The sequence below is a fragment of the Chrysemys picta genome, chromosome 25 (genome assembly GCF_011386835.1).
Source record: "Chrysemys picta bellii isolate R12L10 chromosome 25, ASM1138683v2, whole genome shotgun sequence".
In the NCBI taxonomy this organism is placed as follows: Eukaryota; Metazoa; Chordata; order Testudines; family Emydidae; genus Chrysemys; species Chrysemys picta.
Genome location: NC_088815.1, coordinates 13,162,488 through 13,182,223, shown reverse-complemented (window position 1 = coordinate 13,182,223; position 19,736 = coordinate 13,162,488). Strand labels below are relative to the sequence as shown.

Here is a 19,736-nt window from a genome sequence, read left to right as displayed (position 1 = left end):
GTCCTCTTCCCCTCCTGGCCGCTGAGAGTTGCACAGCCCTTGCACCCCCGCTGGCTGGCAGACCGGGGGACCCCGCTCCCTAACCCCGGCGCGGCTCCATCCTGATTTACACCGGGGCCAAAGCACGATCAGGAGCAGGCCTGTGTGACCCCAGCTGAGGAGCTCCCACAAGTCATTTACGTCACCCCTGGCTTTGGCCTGCTTGGCACCCTCCTCCACCAGCTCTGAATTTGGCCCCGTGTATTTATTTATAGCTGATACGGCCCAACCCCTCCCAACGGCAGGTTTGGCCGGCAGCCTGGAAAATGCCATGGATCAAAGGGTTAACTTACCCTTTCTGCCCTGGCTCCAAACCCGGCAGGATAGAAACAAATCAGCAGGTTTTTTTCAGCATTTTCCTCCGAAAGGGGAAAACACTTCGGACTCACCCAGCCAGTTTGCCCTGCTCCCTTTAGGGAAGGGCCCGGCCGCGGCGCGTTCCCTGTCACAGCAGCACGGGCCCTCAAGGGTTAAGTGGGAAACCGGGACGGCCATGTGCACCTTTCGGTATGAATATTAATAACGCCAGTTGTTGTAGGCAGGATCAGAGCATTAAAAAGTGAAGCGACGTAAGGGGAGGAGAAAGGAGAAGGACTCTCTCCCCGAGGAACCGCACGGGACGCTGCGCGGCTGGGAGAGAGAACACGCCTTCCCCCAGCGTTTTGGGACAGCTAAACCCAGGAACCAGTTACCCCAGCACGGCCCCCACCTCCCCCACACACACCAGCCCCCGGGAGGATCAGCACATGGGACGCCGTCCAAGCCGACGCGGGCCGAACTCCAAGGCTACGGGCTGCTTGGGAATGAGAGCGCAGGAGTTTCTGGAGAGGGGAGCTGGGCTGGACTCTCACCCGTGCGCAAGTCCCCGTCCGGGTGCTCAGGTCTGATCGGAGGCTGAAATCTTCGGGAGAAGGTCAGGCACCTGGGACAGTTAGTTCCCAGCTCCCCTCTGGGCAGTGAGCCCAAGCCACCAGCATCCAGGAGATACAGGTGGGAGTTGGGATGGCAAAGCGCCCACCTGATGCCAGGATTAGCGGAAGGAGAGGAGCGGGCACAGAAAGCCAGGAGGGCCTGACATCCAGCCAGCTGACCATGGGTTCCCAGAGCATCTGGTAAGAGTATTTCTTTCTTACTAACCCTTTGCAATCTGCCCTTCTCTAGCCCCTCTCGTCTGAAGGTTCTTCAGATGTGTGACGAGCACTAGCCATGGGAGCCCCACCACATCCACAAATGTTATTAGCCCCAAATTGTACAGATGGGGAAACCGAGGCACAGAGCCGGGAAGTGATTTGCTCATGGTCAGCAAACAGAACCCAGGAGTCCTGACTCCCAGCCCTCGCCCGTCTCTAACTCCTTGATCCTTCCCCGCCCTCAGCTTAGAGAGAGGAACAGCACAGGGAAACGTCCGCCAGCACACGGGAGGCAGGTCACTGAGATGGTCTGTGAGCTCCAACTGACCTGGGCTGGGGCAGCGTAAGGTGCTTGTTTAAGGCGGGGCGGGGGGGGCAGGGGTGATGTGTGGGTTTCACTGTGATTTGGAAGTGGGGAGAGTTCTTACGTGTGTATGTCCCCCCCGCCCCCGGCCACATGAGAAAACTTGTCGTGTCCCAGTTGGAGCATCCGCAGCTGATGCAGCTTGCTGAGATACTGAACCAGGAACACTTCAGGCTCCGCTAAAACCGGCTCGACCGGAGCCTGTGAGATCAAAGGAGAATTCCCCCCCCACCGTACCCCAGAGCTTCAGATGGACTCCGTGGGTGACCTCTGCACGCAGACGGCGCCCCGTCCGGCCTGGCACGGGTCGCCAGTGTGCCAGGTGCTGGTGCAATGACGTTCAGTGCCCTGGCACACGGAGGGGTTGGTGATCTGCTGGCTACAGTCTCTGATCACCTCCCGTGCAGTGAGGATAGGTTAACAAGGGCACCTCCAGGAGCTGGGGATCCTTGCCCCTCCAGCACCCTCGCACACGGGCACGGCATTAACTCGCCAGCACTGGCACACCCAGAGGGCATCTCAGGGGGGTGAACGGGTCTGATCCTGCCACCTTCCCTCACCCAAGCCGTCCCCCTCTGGCGTGAGTGCGAGGAGAATCAGGCCGAATGTGTGTCCAGGTGCAGGACTGGGGCCCTGTTTCTGCCCCGTGGGCTGGAGTCTACCTTCCTTCCCTGTGTATCACTAGAGAGCAGGGTAGGGTGTGGCCCAGCGAGTGAAACCATCACCAGCCCAGGCTACCATCCTGGCAGGGCTCCGGTCAGCGTGTTCTGTTCTGGGGCCTGCAAAGGGACCAGACACAAAACTATACCCCCAGTCGCACCTCCGCTTGTTCCACGTCGGACTCCTCTTTTGAACAACGGCGGGACTCATCTGTGAAAGGTCCCTGCGTCAGCCAGGCGGAGGGAGCAGGGACGGATGGAGACAACGCCCCCGCAGGACTTTCCCGGCCTGAACTTCTGCGGGAAAACCCAGGGCAGCCGGGGGTGGGAGGATGGGTGGTTAATGTAGAATTTTTCAAGGCAAACGCATTGCTTGTTCTCCCCTGCATAGCAATGGAATCCCTCAAACCAGACACTGTTCGGAGGAGGGTTCTATGTTTCAGAGCTCCAGGAATTCTAAGTGGGGTGCAGTCTAGAACCCGCCGAGTTCGAACCCCACCCCGTGAGCATGTCGCTTCATCCCAGATCCATGTGCAGGCCTAGGGGACCCAGCCTTCTCGCACCCCACGTGAGCCCGTGGCGGCTACATTCTAGAACCCGGCTCGATTCTAATGGGTTCTAAATTCTAGAACACGCAGGATAGGCTGGCCGGGGGTGGTGGGGTTTGCAGGCTACCACTCCCTTAGATCACAAGCCCTTTGGGGCAGGGACGCTGTGTGTCTATATGTCTGGGGTGCAGCGCCAGGCACCCGAACCCTGCCCTGAGTTCTGAAATGCTCTAGAACCCAAGATGAGCTGGTGGGCATGAGCCTCCTAGCCACTATGTAGGTTCTACACTCTAGAAGCAGCCGGCACATTCTAGAAGCATTCTGGTCTCGAAATTCTAGGGACAGATCCCAGCCCCTGGCAGCCTTTGTGCAGGGCTGGGGGCTGAGTGGATGTGGCGTTCCTCGGGTGCCTCCCGCTTTGCACAGCCCAGGCTGGCTGCATGACTCAGCTCGAAGCCTTGACTCTTCTATCAGCGGCTCAGAGTTTCACCTCTCGCTTTCAGCTCGGTTCCCAGCAGCGGCCGCGGGATCCCACCGCTGCCCTGTCCTGCCAGTGCTGCACGGGGCCGGGGGGGAAGGGACAGAGCAGCCAGCGGAGCAATTCCTCCCCGTCGGGCTGTTCTCCAGGCAGGCAGAGAGACCAGGAGCTGAATGGCCCATGGGGAATGAGAAGTGACCCGCCAAGCTCCCCCGGGGAGTGGCACAGACTCCGATTGAACCTAGATCCCAGTCGCAGGCCAGTGCCCGACCCATGAGGCCGGCCCGCGTCCGAGGCGCCTGGCCTCTCCGCTCTTGTCTCCTCTGCCCCTCCCAGCCCCCACCCCATTTCCCCCCACACACACACTTCACACACCACCACACCTCCTCCAAGGTTGGACCAGCCTCCTCTCTGCCCTGTCTCTCTGCTCTCTCACCCAAGTTTAGGGTGGGCCTACTCTCACCCCACCGTCAAACACCCCCAGATTTGTGGGGTCTGGGCCTGGAGCCCAGATGTGGATGCAGCTTCCATAGCTTGACCCCCCCCCCCCACTGGTCTGAACTGACTCCCCCCCTCAAAAAAAACACAAATACATTTGTTTTGGAGGGGCAGGGGAGAGGGTCAAAATCTGGCCCCACATTTTTCATCCCAGACCCTCCTCCCCCACATCTCTAGTCAGACCGCCACCCCCGTGGCTGGCAGGAATCCACCCCACCTTGTTCCCCTCCCCGATGATCTCACACCTGAGCTGTTGTGTCTTGTCTTATCTCTGTGTGTCTTGTCTGGCTCAGGCCGAAATCTCAGGGGAGTGGGGGAAGGGCCGGGGCCAAGCCAAGCGTGCTTTGCAGGGATCCCGTCTCTCATGCACCTATAGATATGAATGTGGGTAACTAAGGGGGGGATACACACTCCAGAGATTCCCCCCCATCCCTGTTCCCCCAGGTGCCTCTAAGAACCGGCCAACCTCAGTAGCTTTGGCTGCTTCTCCAGCCTCCTTGAATCTGCAGAATTACGCCAGCCTGGCCTTTCTCGCTGGCTCCCCCATGCCTGTCTGGGCTGGAACAGCAGCCTCGGCCCATGGCATCTCAGGTGTGCCAGGGCCAGCATTGTGACTGGCTGTGGGCCAGGTACTGGATTGGGACCCAGACGACCTGGGTTCAGTTCCCAGCTCCCCCACAGCCTCTCTGTGCAACACTGGGTGAGTCACTCGCCTCCCTGGGCCACAACTCTCCCCACCCACCCATGAAATGGGGGTTCAAAATGCTTCCTTTGCCTGGTCTGTATAAGTTCCATGGGGCAGGGAGTGTGGGAGATTTTGCCGCCTAGCAGGGAGTTGGGGGGCTGAGGTGCCGGGCAGGGCAAACTCTGGAATCCCCGTTGAGTTTTCTCTCTGGCTTTTTGCAGGCACAGTTCCCTGGGGACCGTCCTGCTCTTGGCCTGGCTGAGTGTTGGCTGGGGCATCGGCAGCACTCAGGTAAGTGGAGGAGAAGAGACCATGTGGACAGGCCAGATTGGAGGACAGACCTTCACTGAGGCCTGGCCCAAGCCTGCAGCAATGTGGGGGTCATCTCCCCAGAGATCTGTCCCCGTTGATGCACGTCGTGGTATCACCACCTGTAACTGCAGGATCCTGCCAACCCCTAACAGACAATAGACCTAGATAAACACCAAGCGAGGAACATAGGAACTACCAGGCAGGATGAGACCCATGGCCCGTCTAGCCCAGCGTTCCTTCTCTGATGGGGGCTGGCACCAGCTGCTACAGAGGCAGGTGTGCGAAACCCTGCAGTGACAATAATGGAACAACCTTCCCCCTTAGAAATTTCCTTCCTGACCCCTGTGATTTACGGGTTGGCTCATGCCTTGAAGCATGGGAGTCTCTGGCCCTCCCAGAGCTCTGGAAATAAAAATAACTCTAAGCACTTGCCAAGGGTCCCAATGCAACTGTATCTGGCTAACTGACAGATAGCAATTCATCCGTCCTTATCTAAGCATTCCCACCCACCACTGCAGTGCAGCCCCCCCCCTGGAGTGAGAGCTGGCAGCTGTTTGACAACACAAAGCAACAACAGCTATAGAGGGGATTTTGGGGGAGATGGGATGTAAGTGTCTCCAGCTGGAACCTGGCCAGGATTCTGGGAGTAACAGACCCCCCCCGGGGGGGGGGGGGAGATCGGTAGCAGACACAAGGGGTCAGGGCCCCGTCTCCAGCAGCATTGGGCCTCCGTTGCGGGAGGCATGTTCCATTCGTCATACAGGAAATAGTCTCTTCTCTTCTCTTCTCTTCTCTTCTCTTCTCAGTGCTTTATTCCTCTGCAGCCAGAGCTGCTGTGTGTCTCTTTAATGGGATGCCCCAGCCCTCCCCCGTTGTCTGCTCCTAGGGAGGCAGGGTCGGCAGCTCGTGAGGGTCAGGTCCCCCCCTTTGGGGTGGGGTGGGGTGGCTTGGGAGATCCTGGGATCCATAGGAGACCCTGGGGAGATCTTGTCCAGGAGCAAGTGAATTGATCCAGCCAGGCTTGGCCATTTGCTTCTTTCCCAGTTGCCAGATGACCCCCCCTTTATCTCCCTGTTTATTTCCAGCTCTGCCCTTAGCTCATTAATCCCGGCATCTGCTGCGGAGTTAACAGGCCAGGCCTTGGGATTCTCCGGCCGGCGCCCAGAGGGCCCAGTGCATTCTGGGACCCGGATGCCCACGGAGCTGATCCTGATCGGCCTGGTTGCGTGGGGGTGTCGAGTGGGCCGCAGCGCAGGGCAGGTGTGACGCTGTTTGGGGGTTACCCAAGGTGGCCAGGAGGACTCACGACCACAGGGCGGGGCCGAGCTGACAGATGTGACTTGTTCGCAGTGTGCATTGAGTCAGCTCGGAGACCCGCCCTGCTGCAGGTGACAAGTTTCTCCTCGCCGGGTTTGGAACCCAATATTCTGCGTGTGACGTATCTGTACAAACGTCTCACACTCCCCAAGAGAACGCGCTGGGCTTTAGCCGTTGGGAGAGCCCGTCAGTGAAGTAGCGAGGTGACTGGACACTGCTGTAATATTCCTTGCCAGGGCATAGTTGTGTCCCAGAAGGGACTTGCCCAGAGCCACACAGCAAGAGATGAACCCAGGCGTCCTGGCTCCCAGCCCCATTCCGCTCTAACCCACTAGACCCCCTCACTCCCCTTCCCAGAGCTGGGGTGAGAACCTGGCTCCGTGGATCACTCTTCACAAAGGTCAGCTCGGCTGTAAGCGCCACCTGGGCTGGTGCCTGTGTTCTGAGCAGCATTTGCACTGCTAGAGGGAGGGTGTCACAAGGGGAGCCCGTCAGCAGAGGAAGAATCTAACCCAGCGCAGCAGTGGGGGCTGTGGGGGGGCCCTGGGAATCCCAGCCCTGGGTGTGGAGGAGGCTTGCGCAGGCCCCAGGAAACACGCTGCAGACAAGAAGTCGCTGGTGTGCGAATTACCAAATAGGCCTGCATCCTCCCCCCGCCCTAACCACCGAGGCGGGGATCCACCCACGGCACTGAGCTCATCCCTCCTGTCCTAGGGCTGGGGCCTGGGTTAAGGACACAGGCAGGTGCAAACGATCACGCTCACAACAGTTGTGCACTGTGCCCACTTGGCACAAGGTTGCAGGGCAACCATGAATGGGGCCCTGGGTGCATCTGCCCCCAGGTCCCCTGCACGGGTCATTCCGCCGACAGCTCCAGGGGGTGTTGGAGTGAGACGGGGGCTGAGCCCCCAGGGTCTGGCTGAATGCCAGGGGTGGTGGCTGTCCCAGGGAGCATCAAAGAGGCCTGGGGTGGGAAGCTGTAGTTTGCCACCAGAGCGGGCGTCCGCTGGACCCTGGCACAGCTCATCTGTGGGTCAGCTTCCACGGGGGGGGGGGGGGGGGGGGATGCTCTGCACTCGCAGCCCAGCCCATTGTCTCTCAGCGGCTTCTGGCACTCGGCTTTCCTGGTGGTCAGGCCCCTGTGCAGCCATGTGCATGTGTGTGTGAGGGCGGGCGGGCATGTGTGTAGTACAAGGCCTGCAAAACCCCATGTATGCATGTGTGTGTACAATATGTGTGTGGCGTTGTGTGTGTGCCCATGTGTGTGAATCTGTGTGCGGGGGAGGAGGGGGGCATTTGCATCTCTGCTTTTTCCATCATCTGGCCCCAGGAATGCAGCAGCTGGGAGTCCCAGAGATGCAGGAACTGGTTTGGGCCTGGAGGTTCCTTCCAGCTTCCAGCTTTTAATAGGCAGCAGGTTTATTAATAGGCGGCAGGTTTAAAACAAACAAAAGGAAGTATTTCTTCACACACAGTCAACCTGTGGAACTCCTTGCCAGAGGATGTTGTGAAGGCCAAGACACTAACAGGGTTCAAAAAAGCACTAGATAAATTCATGGAGGATAGGTCCATCAGTGGTGATTAGCCAGGATGGGCAGGGAAGGTGTCCCTAGCCTCTGTTTGCCAGGAGCTGAGAAGGGGCAACAGGGGATGGATCACTGGATGATACTCCCAGAATCCTGGCCAGGTTCCAGCTGGAGACACTTACATCCCATCTCCCCCAAAATCCCCTCTATAGCTGTTGTTGCTTTGTGTTGTCAAACAGCTGCCCTGTTCTGTTCATTCCCTCTGGGGCACCTGGCACTGGCCACTGTCGGAAGACAGGATACGGGGCTAGATGGACCCTTGGTCTGACCCAGTAGGCCCGTTCTTATGCTCTTGCCTCCAGCTCTGGGCAAAGGGAGAGCTGAGCTCTCGTGATTCACACTCCTGCAGGCTGCTAGCATGTCCTCCCGCTCCCCCTGGAGCTGCATAGCCAGGGGCAGTACAAGTAAAGGTGTATCCAACCTCCCCCACCCCCCTTTGGGGAAGTTCCCATCCAGATCTGGCTCTGGACTCTCCAGCCTGGGGCTCGTCTCTCTTCTCGCCAGGCCGGTCCCTCTACCCCCTCCCGAGCACTGTCTGAGAAGGCCACTGGATAGCAGGGAAGGGGACTGGAGGGGGAGCCAGGCCTGGCTGGGGGGGAGCCAGGGGATGGGAAGCCAGGAAGGAATCTTCATTCCAAAGTCGGAGCAGAGATAAAGCAGGTGCTGGAGGGATCCTGCAGGATTCAGGGAAAGGAGTGGAAAGGACGGAAACCAGAGAAGGAGACAATTACAGAGCTGGGGAAGGTGGCGGCGGCCTGGGAGGGGGGGGTTGATTTCACTGGGTGATGATAACTGCCCAGCAAAAATAAAGGGGGGGGGAATCTAGGATGCTGACTCCACCAGAGAAGCCATGTGGCCCGGACTCACTCACCCCCCCCCTCCCAAGCCTTCTCGAGTGGCCCAAACTGGGCAGATCTCAGACCTTATTGTTAGAGCTACAAGCCGCCCGTGGCCTCCATCCAAACTGTGAATGGAAACCACACGCCTGACTCCCAGCCCGCTCCCCCGCCCCCCGTTGTTCAATTGGAAGCAGCTCTCTCCAGCGCGCTGCAGCTGCGCTCCCTCCGTGGCGAGTGTCCCAGGATGCCCCGCTGGCAGGGAGCCCGGGGGGCCGGTGCCAGCTGCGCGGCGGTTTTCCAGGGGCCGTGTAACAAAATAACAGGGGAAGGTTCTTGGGGATCGGCCAGCTCTGCACTGGGCTGGACGTGTGGGCGACAGGGCAAAGGGAGTGGATGGACGTGGGTGACACTCTGGTGTCACCCTCCCGGTGTGGGGCAGGGGAGGATCTGGGGGGAGAGGGACTGAGACACCCCTCCCGGTGTGGGTTGGGGGGCTCCTATGGGAACTGTCGCTTATATAACCGGAGGGGCCCAGGGCTGGGAGGGGCTGGCCCATCCGGGAGGGGTGACTTTGTCATCTTCCTTTAAGTAGGGGACAGCCAGCAGGACCCTGGCGTTCGGCCTGGAGCCTCAGCCCCGCCATCGGCGCCAGCCGGGCCGTGGGGAATGGGGGCCATGGGGAGGCTGGAGCGCCTGCTCCAGTACGTGTGGGGACGGCGCCTCCTTTCGCACCAGGAAATGCATCCGGTGAGTGGGGGATCCGGGGGGAGGGGGTCCATGAGAACCGCTCACCATGTCACGTGTGACCGAGCATGGAACAGGCATGACAGCGTCCTTCCCCAGGGCCCAGACACAGGGCATCTCAGGCTGGTTATTACAGGGCCAGTGCTGATGTGGGGCGTCGGGGAGGTCTTTGCCTGGGTGCGAATGACCCCTATGCAATGCACCCTGATATAAAGCGACATGCACACCTGGAGACCACCGGCTCCACTCCAGGCAGGCCAGGAATCCACCTCCGGTTCTGCCCAAAGCCCGTCAGCCTAACCCTCCCCGCGCCCAGCATGGCCAGCTGCACCAGCCCTGGGCAAGCGCTGGCCTGGATTCCAGGGCCCAGTCGGCAGGGATCCAAGGAACAGGTTTGATTTCTCGAGCGGCCTGAAAGGTTCTCATGGGAAAATATTTTTCTCTGGGGCATTTCCGACGACTTCGCATTTTAATTTGGATTGAAACTTTGCCGGAGGTTTCTAATGACAAATGTTTGATTTGGGTTTTTTTCCCCTTTTTTTGGAGGGCGGGGGAAGCAGAAAAACAATATTTTTAGTTAATCTGAAAAATTCCATAGAAAAATCTGGAAGGAAACTCATTTTGGGGATGGGGTTGGGGGGAATGACCTGTATGTTCCTATCCACAAGAAATTGTGGATGAAATGTTTTAAGCCTCATTTGACATTTTGCATGGAAAATACATAGGCTTGGCCTGATTTCTAGGAGGGGGGAGAAATAAAAAAGCTTAAACTTGGGCAGAAGAAGCCACCCCCCCAACCCCCAACTATTCCTACCCCCACCCCCTCCCTCCAAGTGATTGGGCTCAACCTGACTCTGCGAATCAGACTAGCTGATCCCAATGGTCCCTTGAAATCCATGACGCACGCCCCCAAGGGAAAGCTGCTGGGGGGGGGGGTACATTGTGGTACCAGTCCCCTTTTGGGGAGCCTCAGCGGTGGCTGGGATCCCAGGCAGACATGGGCAGGGTGGGGGCCTGTGGATTTGTCTGTGCTCATTGGCCAGAGTCCAGGGGTGAGCGGGTTCCTTATCTCTGCCCTGATTAGGCGGGGGGAGGGGACGCCCGGCGAGATAGGGCACGATTCAGGGCACGCTCTGCCCTGCTCCCCCAGCTCCCCAGCATTGGTGGCGATGTCAGCGCTCCCCTTGGCTAGCCCCGGGAGGCACCGCTGGCTCGGCGGGCATCTGGCTCTGCGCCATGCCTGGGATTTCGGGCACCCTTTCCTTCCCCTTTGTTTTCCCCTTGGGCCGCGGTGATGCTGTCACGGACTCACAGATCGTGCCCACTCTTGGCCCCATGCGGTCTGGGGTGTGTGTGTCCCTTTCAGTGCGACAGCCCTTCTCGGGGGTCCACTCTCTCTCGGGGTCAGGCCCCTCCACCTCCTGGAGCCAAACCTCTCTGAGTCTTAGCACGTCTGTCTCTGCCATGGGCCCCCTCAGGGAGTCCCCTCGCTCTGGACCCCCCGGGGCCTCCACCCCTGAAGGGGTTGATGCCACCCTGTTCTCTAGACCGGAGTGACTCTCAGCCCACATAAAACAGGAGGATTTATTGAGAGTTGAACACAGCACAGGAAACTCTCAGGGCCTCAGGCCTGGCCTCCCTCAGCCCAGCACATCCCAGTCTCTCTGCATCCAGGTGGGCTCTGCCTGCTCCCCCTCTCCAGCCCCAAGCCCCCTGCTTCCCAGCTGGGCATCTAGATCCCCGGCCCCAAGCCCCCCTCTGTCCATTGTCTTCTCTCCAGGGAAACAGGGTCGTAAACCGGGGCCTCCTCTCCTCCTTCTGTCCTCTGGCTGGAACCGGCTGGTTAGGTCACTGGGTCCTCGCTCTGCAGCCCATTGTCCTCCCACTGGCCAGAACCGGCTGCGTCTCCTCAGCTGGGTCTCAGGTCACTGGTCGCTGGGGTATCCGTCCTCCAGGCCATTGGCTGGGGTCCCACGGTCCCTCTCCGGTCCTCTGTAACAACAAACTCCCTCTCCCCTCCCCTCCCCTCGTTAAACCAGTAACCCCCAGGGAAACTGAGTCCCACCCCCTCCGCATGCAAACCATTGAAACCCACCGAAAACAAGAAAACAAACAAGAAAATCCCCCACTTCATCACAGATGCTGCCGCACATTTTTCCAGTAAGTCGTCACAGCTCCTGCATCCCACACGCCCCACCCCGGAGTCCCTGCCCCGAACGGGCGCGGCGGAACCAGCCCTGGCCCCCCCCCGCCCCGGCTCCCCCCTTAGGGCACAGGGCCTAGGATGGGACCCCCACCGGATGGAAGGCCTGGCAGCTTGGGAGCCGCTGCGCTAAGGGGCTTTTACCGCAGGTTCCCCGAAGAGAAGCTGTGTGCGGGGGAGCCCCGGCAGTATCGAGTGTGCAAGCTACACGTGAGTGTGCACCGGAGCGACTGCGGCTGGAGTGGGGGAGGGGTGCATGTGACTCACTTTATATCCTCCCCGTGATGCCACAGCCACACGGAGCTGCCAGCTCAGAGCAAGGCACCAGGGTGCTAGACCGGGACGGCAGGCACCTGGGTTCTGTTTCTGCCGCAGGCTCTGGCTGGCTCCCGCCTCTCTGTGCCTCAGTTTCTCCATCCGCTCCTCGCATGAGCTTTGCAGCCCCCAGAGGGGTGGATGCCGGCGGCTGGCCCCTTCTCCGCACCATCCCCTCAGAGGTTTGTCCGTCGCTCCCACAACTGGATCGTGTTCCATCCCGTCTCGGTGGCAGACCCTTTGTGCCCCCCGCCCTCCCCCAACAGTGGGTGGTTCCTTCCCGCATCGTCCAGCCCAGCCCCTCTGCTGTTCTGATCTTGAGACTCATGTCCCATCTGACTCCCTGGCAAGACAGAGCTCAGGCACCCAGACCAGCGCTGGGCATGGGCATTTTCCCCGATTCTTGGCCTCCTGCAGTCCCCCCCACCTGCCGGGTGCAATGTAACCTGCCCGCTGGTCTCTGCCAGTACAGAGAGGACTCGGCGGGGCTTTGCCACTCCTTCGCATGCCCGGCGGCCAAGGAACGGCAGGTCGCCCTGTGAGGCTGCAGCCCTGTGCCCTTCCCTTGTAGGAGTGTCCTGGCAGCTCGGTGCCCTTCCGGGCCGTGCAGTGCTCTCTGTATGACGGCAAGCCCATCCCGGGGAGCCAGGCGAGGTACCAGTGGGTTCCTTTCCATGGAGGTGAGTCCTGGGTTTGAATCCACCCCCCTGCGGTGGAACAGCCATTCCGCTGCATCTCTGCTCTCAGCCTGGGGGCTCGTCTCCAGCCCCCCTCGCTGAATGGCAGGGCCTGCAGGTTTCCCGCTCCCCTCAGCCCCAGTGTACGCCTTGGGTGGCTCTTGGGGCTGCAAAGAACAGCTGTTCCATGCCGGGGGCGGGGGGACAAAAGTCTGCTGCGCTATGTAACCCGACAGCAGGGCCGATCCTCACCCCATCCCTCCTCTCGCTTTCTCCTTCCCTCTCTCTCACTCTCCCCCCTCCCTTCCCATCCCACCCCCCGCTCCTCCAGCGCCCAACCTCTGTGACCTGAACTGCCTGGCTGTGGGACACAATTTCTACTACACCTTCGGCCGAGTGCTGGACGGGACCCGCTGCAGCCCGGACTCCCCGGATCTCTGCATCAGCGGCCAGTGCTTGGTAGGGCTCGCTGCTGGTGCAGGGCATGGGCTCGTGGGAGACCCCGGACTGGGACCGGCGTTGTCTGGCAGTGCCTGGCATACCCAGGTGGAGGGGGGGTTCGCCCTGTGCCTGGTACACAATGGCAACGAGGGATGCTGGATACAGCTCAGGCAGGGGGCGTAGGTGGGTGAGTTCCAGCCCTGGCAATGCGGGCAGCTGCCAGCACTCAGGGCTGACCCAGCCCCCGCTCGTTCTGGGGGTCGTCCCGTGCCGGGCAGGGATATTCGGCGCAGCCGCCTCGCCCCCCTTGATGCCCGTTTTCCCCTCCCCCCAGACAGCGGGCTGCGACGGGCTCCTGGGGTCCGGCTCTCGGAGTGACGCCTGCGGCCGGTGCGACGGCAGGAACGACTCGTGCCTCTTCGTAAAGAGGGTGTTCCGGGCCGCGCTCCCCTCCTCCGGTGATTGATTCTCCAGGGGTGAATGCTTTGGCTCTTGGCTTCAACGCGCTCTCTCTGTCTCCTCCGCTGCATGCTCCTCCCCACTCCCCCCCCCCACTGCGCCAGCCCAGCCCCTCCCCCCTCCGGGCACCGTATCCTCTTCCTGACACCAAGCGGGGACAAACCCTCTGGCCGGGAGGAACCGAGCGACCCCATTGCTCGACGGCAATTCACAAGCCTTGCAGTTGATCGAGCGGATGAGCTGGCCTGGGCGGGGGGTACCAGCTAAACCCCGTTTGCTGTGGTGCCAGGCTCCAGTGCCCATCGCACCCCTCCCTGCGCCGTAACAGCCTTGCTAGTGGCTTAGCAAATAATCCAGGCAGGGGAGGGGGAGGAGGGTGCCCAGGCACAGGCTGGCACGGCTCAGGCAGCCACGCCCTAGTGACGCCAGGAGAAGAGGCCTGGCTCCTATGGGGAAAAGGGCTGAGCATCGGTGCGAAGGCCCCAGAAGGCTGCTGGTCTTTGCCCACAGGGCGGTGCCAGGGCAAGCGTCCTTCTACACCCCCAAAGCGTGTCTGAGCCCCTGCCCTCCAGGGGGGGCTTCGAGCCGTCCGAGCCCCTTTCAGTCCTGGGCCTCTACAGAGGCTGCTGTCGAGGGCTTCCACCCGGGGTGGCCGTGATGGTGACTTGGGAGCTGGACTGGACGTGGTGACCCCTGGGAGAAGGGATTCCAAGGCCCATTGCTCCGCTTGAGCTCCCCCCAGCCATCCGGTGCCCCCCCATCCTGCGTGTGAAACCGACATCCCGCCAGCTCCAAACCATGCTGCAGCCTTCGCTTCCTTCCCCGCCCTGGACACGAGTCGGGGGAGCCGTGCAGGACGAGCTCGCCTCTCGCTGCCCCCAGGGCAGCGCCATTGGGTTCAGCCCCAGCATCACTGCAGCACCGGGAGAAACCGGCCTCCCACATGCCCAGGCTCTGCCCTGACTCCTGTCTCCCCCCCGCCCCCCACCATAGGTTTCTTTGGGTACAAGAACGTGACGAGGATCCCGGCAGGGGCGATGCACATCAAGGTCACCGACCGGAGCCGCAACTACCTAGGTAGGAGGAGCCATCCCCACCCCATGGCCCCTGGTACCCCGCCCTGCCTCATATGGCTCTGCCCCCCACCGCAGGATGATTCCACTTGGAGTGATTCTCTGTCCCAGCAGCCCGCGAGAGCGAGATTGTCCCTGATTGTGTTTTGGGGCGGGGAAGGTGCCTTTAAGCCAGAACCCAGGAGTCCTGACTGCCGGAACCCCATCCCACTCTAACCACTGGACCCCCACTTCCCTCCCCAAGCTGGGAAAGGAACCCAGGAGTCCTGACTCCCACCCCGCCCCCCGCGCTAACCACTGGACCTCACTTCCCTCCCCAAGCTGGGAAAGGAACCCAGGAGTCCTGACTGCCGGAACCCCATCCCACTCTAACCACCAGACCCCACTTCCCTCCCCCTGCTCTAACCACTAAATCTTACTGCCTAGCCCAGCTATGCTGGGTTGAGGCCCTTTGTGCATCCTCCCCGCACCCAGATGGCACAGCGACAGTCCAAGTGCCATTGCTCCATCTGCAGCTTCACCCCATGGTTTCTCCCCCCCCCCCGAGCCCAGCAGACCTGCACGCTGTGCCCCCCAGGACTCCCCCGCTCCCCCCAGCCCTCCCTCTCTCTCCCTCGGGCCGCTCCGCTGTCTCTCCGCAGCACTGATGAACGGGGAGCAGCAGTACGTGATCAACGGGGACTGGGCCATCGACTGGCCGGGCGCGTACGAGGTGGCAGGCACCACGGTGCGCTATGCCCGGGACCCGGACAATCACGAGACCCTCGAGGCAGCCGGGCCGACAGAGGAGGATCTGCACATCATGGTGAGGGGGGCTGGGGGAGAGAGCGACCAGGGCTTACAGATTAAGGGGCTGCCCCATCTCTCCTTCCCCTTCACAGGCTGATCTCCCTGGTGCCCCCACAGCATAACACCCCTGGGGCCCCGGTGCATGGGAGAACACCCCCCCACACACACACACACTTCCCCCAGCATGTGTGCACACCGGTTTGTTACTGTAGGGTCTCCCCCGAGAGCTGGGCGGCACACCCTGGTTTGTTATTGTAGGGTCTCTCTGGGTGACTGTTGTATGCCCCCGACAGGTGGGAGCAGGGACGCGGGGGGCTCATGCTGCCTGGCGGGTGGGCTCAAAGGCAGCTCTCAGTCTTCCCCCTGCCAAGCAGGTCCTGGTCCAGGAGCCGAACCCGGGCATCGAGTATGAGTTCTGGCTCCCCAGGGAGCGGCACGGGCACCTCCAGGGCAACTCCAGCCCCCTGCGACAGCCTCAGCCTAGAGACCTCGACCTCAACCCACCCACCGTGCCCCAGCCTGGGCCCTGGACTACGCTGGTGCCCCCCACTCACCTCAGCGTCAGGGACACGACCACGGAGAGGTCCCGGCGTGGACCCACAGACACAGCTCAAACAGGTGCCTGCTCTGTCCCCATCTGGGCTTCCCTCCGGAGCTCGGGCCATTGGCCGGCCCAGATGGACAGACAGACAGTACCTTGATTGCCTCTGCTGGAGGGACGGGGGCAGGAGAGGAGCAGAATGCTACCCCATGGGGGCATATTGCAGAGCCCATGGAAAGCCACCTTGTCAGCAGGATCCGAGCTCTGCTGTGGGGGGGCAGATATAGCACCATGAGGGTGGCAGGGGGAAGGCCAGGGCTAGAAAAGCGCTCCACCCCAGAGGGGCTCCAGACCAGGATCCGAACTGCAGTTCTGCCCTGGCCCCTAGCGCTCCAACGGGCAGAACTAAAGCCCCAGATCTGAGCCCCTAGGGCCCTGGGGGAAGTTTGGATCCGGAGCTAAACATCATCCCCCTGCCCCAGGCCTGTTTGTCCATAGGGCTTCCTTGGCTGCTGGGATGTGGGACCAGCCCCGACGGGGAGGGCTCTCGACACTCACTGCTCCCCGGCTGCAAAACCCCTCCCGGCCTGGACAGCCAGACCCTCTCCCACCATCCACACCCCGAACACGTGGGAGGGCAGATGGGGGAGTCACTGGCACCCAGCTCCCGTCTGCGCAGGGCTACAGACGGCCCCACAACTGGGAGCTAGAGGGTGTCAGGGGTGGTGTGTGCGCGTTTTGGGAAGAGGTTTCAGCCTCACTGTCCCCAGGACAGCAGACCCCCCCCCTGCTTCCCCCCCCCCCCCGCCAGCAGGGCTGCTAATGCTCCACCACAGCCCCCTCCGTCCCAGCCCAGCCCTTAGACACAACATAGCATCTCTTGGGGGCTTCCGACAGGGCTTGCAGCTGTCGGGCAGGGTAGCAGGGTTGTCTGCACCCCCCCCCCAAACGATCCTCCACCCCCCACTGACTGCCCCGGCTTTGTGCCCCGTAGGAAGCTGCGGCAGGTGCCAGACGCCCAAGGGAAAGTCCCAGCGCATCCGCCACTACTGCCAGAGCGACTTTGGTAAGAGCCCCCAGCCCGGCCCTGCGTGGGGGGGGGCTGAGTGTGAACACGGCAGGAAGAGGGAGCCAGGGGGGCACAGGGACCATGCGTGACTGGAACAGGCCAGGAGCCCGTGGGAAGGGATTGCCAGGGCATGGTGGGCACTGAGCTTGGCTACACATCGTCTTTTTTTTAACTTGGCGAACCCTGGCTCCCTGCTTGTGCTGGATCAGAGCCGGTGCCCCCTAGAGGGGAACCCCGTGTCCCATTCCCCAACACCCCCAGGGCAGCCAGATCCCCCCGCCCCCTGTGGGGTGGATTGGAGCTAGCGCCCCCTAGAGAAGGAAGGGCCCCATGTCCCATTCCCCAACACCCCCAGGGCAGCCAGTTGCCCGCGGTGGGGCAGATTGGAGCTGGCGCTCCCTATAGGGGAAAGGCCTCATGTCCCATTCCCCACCCCCTGAGCCAGCCAGTCCCCCCCACTCTGGGGTCAGCTCAGAACTGGCGCCCCCTAGAGGAGGAAGGGCCCCGTGTCCCTTTCCCCAACACTCCAGGGAAGCCAGATCCCCCCTGTGGGGTGGATTGGAGCTAGCGTCCCCTAGAGGAGGAAGGGCCCCGTGTCCCTTTCCCCATCACCCGCAGGGCAGCTGATTTTCCGCCTGGCCTGTTGCTCCGATTCCGCCCTCTCTCCCCGCCCCCCCCCCAACTCTGCTCTCGCCCCCCCAGTGTTCCGGGCCCGGATCCTGGCCAAGCGGCCGATCGGGCAGGAGACGCGCTACGACGTGCAGGTGAAACACACCTACCGCAACCGCTTCCCCCTGGTGCACCGGGAGTACGTGTGGGTCTCCAACGCCTGCGACTGCCCCCCGCTGCTGGAGCGCCGCGAGTACCTGCTCATGGCCCGGCGGCACGTCAACTACGAGCACACGCTCAACCGCATCCTGCTGCAGCGCGGCAGCTACGCCCGGCCCTGGTCGCCCCGCGAGGACCAGCTGCTGCGGGACATCGCTGGGCACTGCGCCCGGGGCAGGCCAGCGTGACCGGATGGGAGCCCCCTCCCGCAGCAGCATGGGAGAGCCCAGCCACGAACAGGGCTGGCAGGGAGCGGTTTGGGGGCACCCTGACCCGTTTCCACCCAGCCCGCCCCTGTACATACTTGGGGTGAAGCCACAAAATGCGGGGTTCCCCTCAGCTCAGCCAATCTGACCAATGCTGCCTTCACCTGCCACTCACCCCTGGGCTGGTTGGCTCCAAGGCAGGGCCCTGATGCAGTCACGTACCCCTGGCCTAAAGTCACCTCCTTGCTCTGAGTGCAGCCGCACCCCTACCTTGAGGGCCAGCCATGGGGGCGAGAGCGGCTGCTGAGATCAGCCTGGGATGGAGGAAGGCAGAGGGTAATCGGAACGGGGCGATTTCAGCCTCCAGTCTCTTCCCAATCCATTGAGCGGGACCCAGCCATGCTGCCCAAGGGGTAAAATGGGACTGTGGCTTCCCAACAGGGCACAATGTTCAAGTCCACGCCTGGTGGTTGAGGGGATGCAGGGCTTTAAAATGGTACCTCCCAAGAGGTGCGAATCCAGGCCGTGAGCCTTGCAGCAACCCATTTACTAGAGGGGGGCCACCCTGCTTGGCCACCTCCCTGCAGCCCTGGCACTGCGAAATCCAGGCGATGCAGGGTGCAAACGGCGTGAAAACCCAGACATCCCATCCACCTCCGCTAGCACACCGTGCAAACACAGGCACCCGCTAGCCCATCATGCAAACCTACACATGCAAACAGACACACACACACAAACTCACTCTTCAGCCCCCACATGCACGCCAGCACCCACCCAAGTCCCACCCCTCGCACACCCAAACCCGTCTGGAGCGCCGAGCGCCCGAGGCAAAGCGTCTGTGTCTGTCTGTAATTAACCCCACTCCCCGCCCCCTCTCCCTGGGCTGCTTTTCTCCCTGGGGAGCTGCTCTGAGTCGAGGCTCTGGGATCAGACACTGCTGGGCTGCGCCTCCCCACCCCCACCTTGCACTGACGCCGGCCATGTTCCTCCCCCAGCTCTGCCCAGCAGTGATAACACTTGAGTCCCCGGAATCCCACCCTCAAGCCCACGGGAGGCGCCCTGGACTCCATCTGCCCAGCCAGCCCCTTTCCCTGGGCCCACCAGCCCACGCCAGGCGAGATTCCCAGCTGGGCTTGGTCCTTGTTCCATCTCCACCCTGCCTGCCCCACTCCCTGCGCCGGCTTGGAGCCGCACGCTCCCTTCAGCCTAGGGGTGGGCTCCCAAGAGCTGGCAGAGATGGGCACACTGTGAGATGGGCACCTAAGGCAGGTGGGACAGCTAGAGAGGGGTGTCCCCCCCCCGGGAGGGTGCTCCTAGGACCAGGGCAGTCGGAGGAGGGTGCAGACACACCAAAACATGCCAGCAGGTGCAGTGGGGGTGGGCTGGGCAGGACTGGGCAGGGCCTGTGTTGAGATGGGCCTCTCAGGGGTGGGGGCTCCTGGGACTGGAGGCAGAAGGGGAAGGGGTCAGAGATGGGCACAGCAGGAGGTGGGCCCTTCCTAATGCCATCTGAATGCGCTGCTAACCCAACACATAGTCCAGACTTGCCCCTCGGTGGCGCTCCCTCCAAGACCCCTCTGCAGTCCCCCGGCCTGCTTCACCTAGGGGCACTGCCCGGCCTCTCGCCCAGGGAGAGTCAAGCCAATGTGGGGCTCCTCTGGTGCCCCCCATCCCTTCTCTGTGTTGTGTTATTGGGGTAATTTATTTTTGCCAAATAAAATATGTCGCCGTGTTTTTAATTTAACCTTTTCTCCCCCAGTTTGGCCGAGTGCCCGATCCAGTACCATGCCTGGCAGGTCCAGGGCCCCTTCAAGGAATTCCCCCAGCTCTCCGCCAGCTGGCGGCTGGGCTGTTTAACTGCTCCTCCGCAGGGAAAGGAGGAATTCTGCATCCATTGGACGCCAGAATGTCAGTAATGAGCCGGCATCCGGCCAGG

The 19,736-nt window shown here is 61.7% G+C and overlaps 1 protein-coding gene across 3 annotated transcripts; it reads left to right on the top strand.

Moving 5' to 3' along the window:
* The first annotated feature begins 595 nt into the window (after nucleotides 1-595).
* Nucleotides 596-19,544, top strand: ADAMTSL5 (ADAMTS like 5). 3 transcript variants are annotated; one of them, XM_065578496.1, is made up of 12 exons: nucleotides 596-1,151; nucleotides 4,623-4,692; nucleotides 9,048-9,202; nucleotides 11,552-11,612; nucleotides 12,289-12,397; nucleotides 12,726-12,853; nucleotides 13,170-13,293; nucleotides 14,288-14,371; nucleotides 15,009-15,172; nucleotides 15,528-15,774; nucleotides 16,692-16,763; nucleotides 17,469-19,544. In XM_065578496.1, the coding sequence occupies exons 1-12, from the start codon at nucleotides 1,042-1,044 to the stop codon at nucleotides 17,780-17,782; spliced, it is 1,638 nt and encodes a 545-aa protein (XP_065434568.1). In that variant the 5' UTR covers nucleotides 596-1,041; the 3' UTR covers nucleotides 17,783-19,544. The 3 variants fall into 3 exon arrangements, with proteins under 3 accessions (XP_065434568.1, XP_005279117.3, XP_065434569.1); XM_005279060.5 differs by having other exon boundaries at nucleotides 603-1,151; nucleotides 15,531-15,774; XM_065578497.1 differs by having other exon boundaries at nucleotides 1,081-1,151; nucleotides 9,045-9,202; nucleotides 11,339-11,612.
* Nucleotides 19,545-19,736: the final 192 nt, after the last annotated feature.

What these genes read in the sequence shown, in the direction of transcription:
- ADAMTSL5 (XM_065578496.1), top strand. Translation starts at nt 1,042, where the DNA reads ATGGCAAAGCGCCCACCTGATGCCAGGATTAGCGGAAGGAGAGGAGCG. An exon ending in GCATCAGCGGCCAGTGCTTG is followed by an intron (nt 12,854 to 13,169) that starts GTAGGGCTCGCT and finishes CCCTCCCCCCAG; the next exon opens with ACAGCGGGCTGCGACGGGCT. An exon ending in GGCCGCGCTCCCCTCCTCCG is followed by an intron (nt 13,294 to 14,287) that starts GTGATTGATTCT and finishes CCCCCACCATAG; the next exon opens with GTTTCTTTGGGTACAAGAAC.